The 9,221-nt window shown below is 38.1% G+C and overlaps 1 protein-coding gene across 1 annotated transcript in view; it reads right to left on the reverse strand.

The window, feature by feature from the left end:
* The window catches only part of LOC144643748 (uncharacterized), a 41,499-nt gene extending 32,794 nt beyond the window's left edge, over nucleotides 1-8,705 (reverse strand). The window contains exons 1-4 of the mRNA XM_078503085.1: nucleotides 8,571-8,705; nucleotides 1,904-2,137; nucleotides 1,316-1,399; nucleotides 90-284 (exon numbers count right to left, since the gene is read on the reverse strand). Of these exons, the coding sequence (XP_078359211.1) occupies nucleotides 90-284; nucleotides 1,316-1,399; nucleotides 1,904-2,137; nucleotides 8,571-8,591 (534 nt within the window). The 5' untranslated portion in view covers nucleotides 8,592-8,705. The remainder of the gene's footprint in view (nucleotides 1-89; nucleotides 285-1,315; nucleotides 1,400-1,903; nucleotides 2,138-8,570) is intronic.
* Between the last annotated feature and the right edge of the window lie 516 nt (nucleotides 8,706-9,221).

Raw genomic sequence — 9,221 nt, forward strand, 5'->3', positions numbered from 1 at the left:
CTTTACAACATAGCTAATTAAAGACTCGTTACACCACTGTGTACAATTCATAAAAGGATACATGATATGTTTAACATACTCAACTGTACCTCTGGGTCAGGATGGACTAATAGTAAGTATGAGCCAGGTATTTTTTCTTCAAATCCTTCCAGCTTTAGTGGACAGTCACACACATTCAAAGCTATAAGTCCTCTTTTAAACAGGTCTGCCAGGCGCTCCTCGTGCAAAAGATAAGGGAATCTTAAGATTTCCAGGAGGGGAACTTGGAGCTTGGTGGCAACCTCCTTCAAAGAACAAAATTAATGTAAACATACAGTCAAATCCATCTTAAGATGGACATGGTTTGGACTGGCCCCAATTTATTTTATCTCCCCTACAAGGTGGACCCACCACCAAACCATCCCCCTAAAAAATCCACAGTGTGTATATCCCATTCAGGACCCTAGAACCCCCATCATACAGGGTGTTTACACAATACCAGCGCAAAAGTCACACATGTACTGTGTTTACATAAACTGTTTTAGTAGGGTGTGAGTTTTATACTGCTGTAAAAAGGAGTATGAAACAAAAGGTCATCAGCTGAATTCATACTGCGTTTACATGACACTGAAATGAATTTTCGTAATGGAATGAAAATCTCAAAATAATTTTCTTACTGGGATGGAAATCTCGTTGTTGTTCAGTAACCAGGGTGAACTCATACTGGTATGACTCACTCTGGTATAACACTCTGTGGTTGTATCATGTAAACAAACACAGAGCCACAAGAGGGAACCAGGATGAACTTACACCAGTGTTAAAGTCACCCTCCTATCATGTGATCACCCCCTTAGAGAGGTGTCCAGCTTATAGAGAGTCAAAGTAATGTGACACCAGCTAGTCTGAGATAGTAAACCTAACCTATCCACAATAAATACATGTCTGTTTTAAGTCTGTTTAAAGTCATTTACTTAAACAAAACCTAGAAACTGGAACAAAAATAATATTAGAAAGTTGACTCATTTGTTCATTGGTAAACGATAGCTGTGCCTCTACACACTCTTTTCACATTTGACTTTTGAAATTTTGCCTCAAGCTAATTTTTTTTTCAAAACACTCAATTCAAGATTGAAGGTATTACAATTAAAGTCGTATAATATGTAATAATTATTATTAAATTAAAGTAAAGTACTGAAAAGAAAGACGTCATGTTTTCCTTGGATTTTAGTAGAAGTAAAATTTCACTACAAAAAATAAAGGTTTGGCTGACAGGCAGAAAGTGAGCGAATGCAAATACCAGGGAAAAAAATACACTCTGATTCTGGTAAAGACATACCTGCAACTCATTTCTTTCACCAACATTGTCCAAGGCATTTGTTATTGTCTTTGCTAGCCTGCCAATATCCAGCAAATGCAGAAGCTGAAAAGAACATAGTTATGAGTAGAGTTCAGGGCTGTGCTCTAAGGGTGCCCGGGTGCCTCAGGCGACTAACTTTCGCCTTTGGGCGACCAGATAATCTTATTTCGTTCATATAAGCTTTATGCTGGGCACCCTGGATCTCATAGTTTGGAACCTTTGCGTCCCTTGTAATTTTTCTTAGAGCACAGCCTTGAGAGTTTATTCCAAAATAATTATTTTGCACAGTGACACAGCATTGATAAAAAAACACTTCAGACTGTTCTGTTGTCAATGTTGGTATAATCAAAGATACCAGCTTCCGTCAGTCAATTCAATTATATTATTACCTGTGAGGCTTCATCAAACAATGTTAACTTTATAACTATCCAGTCCAGGGCATTACATTTAACACCCTGTCTGAATTTCCAGTGCCCTTTCATGAGGTGGGTACAATGTATATGGATATATTCTGGTACCGCACATAAAACAAAGGTAGTAAAATAAAGTACAAGTGTACATACATACCTTTTTACTTTCATCATTCAATTCTTCCTGAAGTCTATGATACTCTTGAACACAGTCATAACAGTAGCAGAGATCTAACAATAAATCTGGGGGCCACTTATCCAATGTCACATTGACATATTTTGGAAGCTGATTTCTCATATAATCAGGTGCAGAACACCATTCACAGGTCCTTGCATCAGTTGGCAAATCCAGCCAGCTACCAGATCTACCAAAGCCATCATCATCTTTTTCCTTTAATGGAAGAAAAAAATTGAAAATGTTTACACTCAAGCCCTGCTCTGCCAGAAGAAGTAATTTTGTTAGTGCATGCCATAAAATACATACATGTACATGTACATGTATCAAATTAATTTTTTTAATTCTGTTTTTGGTACGAATATAACATTATTTTCAAACCACTTTAAGTAATGATCCGTGTAAGAACGATAGTGTTCTGCGGCAACGCAGCAGGAGCACGTCCGGTCTATAAATAATTAAAATACCGCTACGTGATTGGCTGAAATACGAAAAATAGTGTTAAATAGGCCAAAAATAAGGATAAAGTGTACCATTACGAGCCAAATATGGAATATACCTATTGTTCTTTCTGTCACAAAATTTTCGTCACGATCCTATGTGGGGAACCATGGTAACGGCAGAAGAGCATGTGCTGGATCTGTAGTCGCCATCTTGGATTTGATTAGTTCGCGTCCATTTCTTCGCCACAGTTTAGCATATTCGTTCAAATTTCCTTGTCTTTTCGTAGTCCGTGAGCAGTTCTGGTGGAAGATGCCTTTTGCATCAGTGTACTGTCATATTTTTCATTCTCATCATGGTTTTGGTGATCCCGAAGTCGTCGTTCATGCTGCGAAAGGGTCCGATCGCAAATTCAATGTTTTATATGTTCAATCAAGGGCAATGTGATGGAATACACGATGATCGGAAGTGAAACCTTTGTGTACCGCATGCACACATTTTCGGATTTAGAGGTTCAACTCGTTAATACATCTATCGAACAACTGCACAGGTTAGTAAATTTTGTTTTTATTTTGCGGGATCACCGCAGTATAAACCAAATCGGGCCAAAGCCAAAGCGTGATATGAGATTTCTAATGCACAGAAAATTGTTACTCGTCTGAATAATTTTAGTCTTGCTTCAAAATAAAACTTGAAAAAAAACATATTTGCTGTGTATCTTCTGTGTTTATCGAGCGGGGATGGCCGATGCGTTGAGTATAGTTACCCTTGAACTGTTGCGGACGCGAAGGGTCACCTAGTACGTGATTCCTCTTCATGTTGCAATGCGGTCTCGTGTTGATTTTTTTTCGGAACTTTTCACATAACCATTCTTGGTATTTTAAGCTTTACGTTTTAGCATCGGGAAGAATGTTCGAAGATTAAGATCAAAACCATTTAAAAAGCTTGTAAAGTAACTGCTAGATAATGGACTACATTTATGAACTACGTAGTCAAAATTTCACAGTGTTTGTCAGCGTGGTTCTGTGTCAAACCAGATCCAAAATAGATGCCGCGAAATTGATTGAAACAATGAAGTGTGAGTAAATAATTGACGTAACTGTCAAAATTACGACGAAAGCAAGGCAAAATATCGCTTTCGGTCGCATCATCCTCAAAAACCCAGGGTTCCCCACATACGATTTTTCTTAAACTTTGCGACCATAAAGATCTTTGTTTAAATAAACTATTCAGCGAATTTGAACGCCTTTATTGAATTCTACGCTTTTGTAATTTTCATGAAACCATTTGAATTTCGCGCTTATATCCTTTTATCCAATGAGAAAGCTTCATCAAAGCTTATTAACACGTTTTTTCGCGGCTGGAAATAACGGCTACCGCTGCCGGAATCCTGCTGATTTCACTATAGTTTTTACGCGGACCATTACTTAACATGCTCTTCCAGCTTAATGGCAAGATCTGTCCCGACAAAACACAAATTACAGAAAAACTCCCGCTGAGTCCCGCCTTGCAAGCACCTGGCTATTACCAACACCCTGTTATTACCGACAAGAGCATAAGTCACTACTGTGAAAAAGAATGACTGGAAACAACCCCTGTTATGAATACCATTGTGGAGCAAGTTGGTTGTTTCCAGCAACAACAACGGCAACAATCATATGACATTGACTTTTCAAACTTCACTTGGATTCTTTATTTTGAAGTCCTATCTGAGGACCCAAAGTGTTCACCATCATCTTCTATCTTCTGTTATTCACTGATTTTACAACTTGTATTTCAACCTTCTCGCCTTCGATAATTAATGCTGTTTGGGTTAGTCATTTCAAAGAAAGTGCATCCTGATCAGCCATTATACACTGTACTCAGCAGTCATTAAGCAACATGACCACATCGCAGCCTGTGGTCATAATTAAATAAATCTACCGAGTTGGTGGCAAGTGTGTCTCAAAACATATCTACCCAATTGTTTATATCGGCTTCAAGTGTGCCACAAAATAAATCTAGCGAGTTGTTTATCTCGGCAGCAATTGTGCTACAAAAGAAATCTACTGAGTTACTTAGCTCAGGGGCATGTGTGCCACACTGTAACTCAACTGAATTGTTTTCAGTCTCGGCGGCTATTGCGTCATTCCATTACGTGTGATTAAGACACATGCAAGCGAATTGCGTAGGTCAATCGCGTAAAGCCAGCGGATTAAAGGCACACAAAATTGACTCGAACGCACTCCACTTATCTGTGATTATTACTAGATATTTATACAATGCTTATATTTCTAGAGGTACATGTACACTCAGGCTTTTAGCCAGGTGGGAGTCCAGGAGTCCTATGGACGGCCACTTTTCAGAGAAAATTAAATATGAATAACTGTATACAGAGGTTTTTTTTAGCGGAGCTCCTTAGAGCGTAGCCCCATAGCCATAGAAAATTACAAGTAGAGGAACCATGTAGCTGAGTTTTCATGGTCATTGTGGCTAGCGGCATGGTCCGCGGGCGCGTGTGTCGTACGACGTACGTCGTGCAACATGGCGGCCATATGCATGGTCATCCGAGATTTTTAAAGGTCTTAAACGAGGATTAGGGGCAAGAAAGATATGGACAACGGGGAAAATTACTCATTGACACTACACAGCAAAACATCTGAGAGATTTATTATCCAACTGCTCTTTTATGTTTGTCTTTTTTTTATGTGTGAGTGTATCGAAGCCTCTATGCACCTTTACGCAAAAAAATGTGGCTCTCGCTCGATTGCTACACTGTTAAATTTTAATTTTTATTGGTCTTTTGTCGCATTCATTTTCCGTAACCGTAAAACGAGCAATTGACTTTATGGTCCTTTATCTTCTATCGACTGGATGATGTGGACGTTTCAGTTAGATCTAAACGAAGTTATGATTTGAAAACGTGGGAAAATTTGTTGTGCGGTGTTCACTGTGTACATGTAGGCTGAATGAATTCGCCAGTAAAAGGAGAACTTTCGTACCAAAATATTTCTCGCACAATGACCTAAAAAGTCATCTACAGTGTATTCCATGAAATTGTGGAGAACGAAAAAGGATTACGAGGAGATCCGAAATAATTGCGAATGATTTTCCTTGTGCAAGTCTAGTTTGCTTTCTTTCTGTTGTTTGCGGTTGAATCTGCGGCTGTCATGCATCATCAAGAATACAATAACTTTGTGTTGAAACGAAGCTAACTACTGCATGGATCATGTCCGCTGAAGAAAGAGACAGGACTCTGATGCAAGGTAACGACCTGTACTGAATTGCTGAGCTGATTTTATGACAGAAAACGTTTTTACTTTCTGAACGCAGTTTCGAGAGATTCCGCCAGTGTCGGCAAGGTTTAGATCTTTCAGTAAATACTTTGCCGCTTTCAGTCGCTTCAATATGTAATACATTTATGCTTACATGTCAGCTCATTTTGTTTTTGTTCCGCTGAGTTTACTGGATTTACTGATTATTTATTGGCGTAACTGATGGTAAGTTGATTTTTTTCGGCCGTATAAAGTCGATTTCGAGTCCCTTGAAGTGATGTTCTGTCAGATGAGAGTTTATTTCATATTGCTGTAAGTTTATTTCGACTTTAAGCCGTAAATTCTCTCGGCAGAAGAAATTCATACAGTATAAGTGACGTTTTTTGAAGTGCTGAACGACGACAAAGCAGAAACCTCGAGCAAAAAAACTAAACTTGTTCTGAAAATCATGTTTACCCCATCTAGATCGAGAGCGCGAACTATGAATATAAACTGAATAATATTTTCCTTAAAGTGGTTTTTTTTTGCTTCAGTGAAGCTCACTTTTACACTGAATGACTATACTGAATGGAGATGGTTTAGTGTACGTTAAAATTTGTTTAAACTGTGAACATGGTAGGAAATAAAAAAGCTAAAAAATGAACAACGATTTGTTATTATTTGCGTACGTGAGTAACCCATTTGAGTGCACAGATGTTAAGACAAGAAAAGCGAGAAGGGAATATTTTTCACAAAATATATTGACGTATCTTTTGTATAAAGCAAAAAGATAAGAGGATTAACTCTTAAATAGAGAGAATTAACTCTTAAATAGTTTTTAGGCCATGAGTTGTTCTTGACATTTTTATTTTTGTTGTACCATATAAAGACATTCATTTCAACCATGATCGATTTAATTTTGCCTTACACCTATGGGCCAGCGTATACATTAAAGCTTTGAATGACCCTATATGTAAACTCCAGTGAAAATTAAATAAATGGGGAGCTCCGCTTTTAGGCTTGCCTAAATCTATATATTAGCAAATTTGGAAATATTTAGATAACTTTGCACTCATAACTGCAGAAAAACACCTTGCATGCTCCTCAGGCCCTCCTATGAGGACAATTTCAGGCCTTATAAAAATTTTGGACTCCCACTTTTTAAATCCTGGCTAAAAGCCTGTGTACACTTAGTAACTTCTGAATGTTCTTCAGAATACAAACACATTTTCTGTCCTCAAAGCCAAATAGTTTAATATAGCCTCTTGTCTAAAAACATAATGCAAATCGACTCTCGTAAATCTTGTTAATGTCTCTGTTCCGCATCAAAATATCTTATGTAATAAATCAAAACACACAACACAAAGTTTGGCGTAATGGGGGACACATACCCTGCGGTTGGCGTGACAAGCGACTAAAATTGCGTGACCTTTTAAAGCCTCACTTGTCTCCCCAGGACTACGCTGACAGGCAGAACAAGAGTATTGGCAGGTCGATACATATCGTGTGCCCTTAAAAGCCTCACTTATCTCCCCAGCACCATAAGCTAGTGCTGGATCGGACAAGAGTATTGGCAGGCAAAGAAATAACAAACACAAGCAAAAACAAAGCCAAAAGGCTTGGGGGAAGTCGCTACCAAGACTTAACCGAGAACCGCAAAAGGGGAAGTGTCCCAAATTTATTGTAACAAAAACAAGAAGTCTCCCACAAAAAAGGGGTGGGAGGGTGGGAAAAAACTTACAACGATTGAAACGAAATAATTGTGATACTATTACAATGCTACCACGAGGAGAATGAAGTGTTACATCAAAGGTATAAACTTAACAGACACATGAGGTATAATGTACAACCAATAGTAAAATACGTACTGTAAAGCAACTAGGCATCACGAGATAACATTGTGAAACATTGAAGGCCTTAGCCAACCGCATTAAGCGAAAGAAATAAAAATGAGACAGTGTTGCAACACAGTAGAATTACATAGCCAGCATGCATGCATTGTTGACCTTGACTGACCGTAACGTGTAATACGTCACGATCCATTAACTGCGTTTTACAGTTTGTTATTGTAAAACTTTCATAAATCTTCACCACACACCTCTTGGGCAAATGATAGTCTTGCTCTTATGTTTTGTATATACAAACACTTTCAGGATCTAAAGGACTATTTGTAGTAGCATTACACAAGAGAGATCTATAAATAGTGGTCAACATACGATTTTTTAAGTCATGGTTAACTGAGTGATTACTGATTCTAGGCAGTTCTCTGAGAACTCTGGATTTTCCTAGACAAACAAAGTGGTGCAGATAATTTTCTTGACATTTACAAGTATCTCTCTTTAATAAAATACAAAATTTTATTATTTTTGGAAAAAGCAAAATAGTAAAGCAATTTTAGGTATGAAAGGTAAAAATATAAACTTAATATAAGCAAATTTGATTGTTTTACTTTATACTGGTAAAACGAAATTTCAAACAATTTTTGCCTGTGTCACCAGGGATCCGGAGATCAAATTTATTTTTCGACTTTTCATCTGTTTGCTGTACATGTATGTAAAATAATCATATACTTAATTTCACACTGAAATTTAATAAGCTTACCACTACTCTTCTGATCCACGGAAGACAAGAGTGTACCATCGGATGTTAACATAAAACAGTAAGCTTACAATAAAGCTCTATTGTTTTTGGCTCAAAACTATATGCTCAAATATATACAAAAGATCGTTTTCTCTACTTTCTAATTATTATTTACATAAATCTTGAGAGTCATAACGCACAAAAAGCACACGACTGTACGTAACTCCAAGCAAAGATGCAAAAGCTATTTTCCCAGATCGTGAGGCGGTGTTAATAGATTTTTGCTGCCCTTCCGGCCGCCGGCCAGGCCGTGCACGCTTTTACACTTTTTGTGCTGCTGTATGGTCTTCGCTCGCATGTTTGTCTTCTTTGTATTAACTCATGGTAGAGCTTACCTGTTTGATAACTACATCCATTGCTAGAAGATTTCATGTCCAACAAGCTATCTTTCAACCTTGTCAGTCACGATGAGCATGAAAGATTTGAATTTGCGACTCCCGCGCCATGTTTACCTGCCCTTCAACCCAGCATGGAACGTCACGTGATTTGAATAATTCGTCGGATAGTGTGTTGTGTAAGCTTGCACAAAACGTCCCAACCATAAGACAGACGAAGGAAAACATAGGCACGCTAAGCGTGCAGGAGTTATTTTTTCAATTTATGGAGTGGCTTGGGGTGAAACTGGGTTATTGTCCTGTTGGGATGGTTTATGCCATGGGTTGAACTATTTGTGTATGGCGGCCCACGGAGTCACTTTTTTGCACAATATTTGCTTGCAAACAAAATACCTTTTACGTAATATATCAAACACGAGAGGCAGTGTTTCATCGGGATATCCAAACACCGAGAAGAGAGTTGAAAATACGACGCGCAGCGGAGTATTTTTGACGAAATTCGAGGTGTTTGGATAGCCGATGAAACACTGTCTCGAGTGTTTGATATATCTTCTCAATCGAAACAAAAACTACGGAGTAAACGGAGAAATAAAATCGTAAAAATCTATGCTAATTAAGATCGGGTTTCCAAACCACCGTCACGGTTATAAT

The sequence above is a fragment of the Oculina patagonica genome, chromosome 2 (assembly GCF_052425735.1).
Source record: "Oculina patagonica isolate OP01 chromosome 2, crgOcupat, whole genome shotgun sequence".
Classification (NCBI taxonomy): Eukaryota; Metazoa; Cnidaria; class Anthozoa; order Scleractinia; family Oculinidae; genus Oculina; species Oculina patagonica.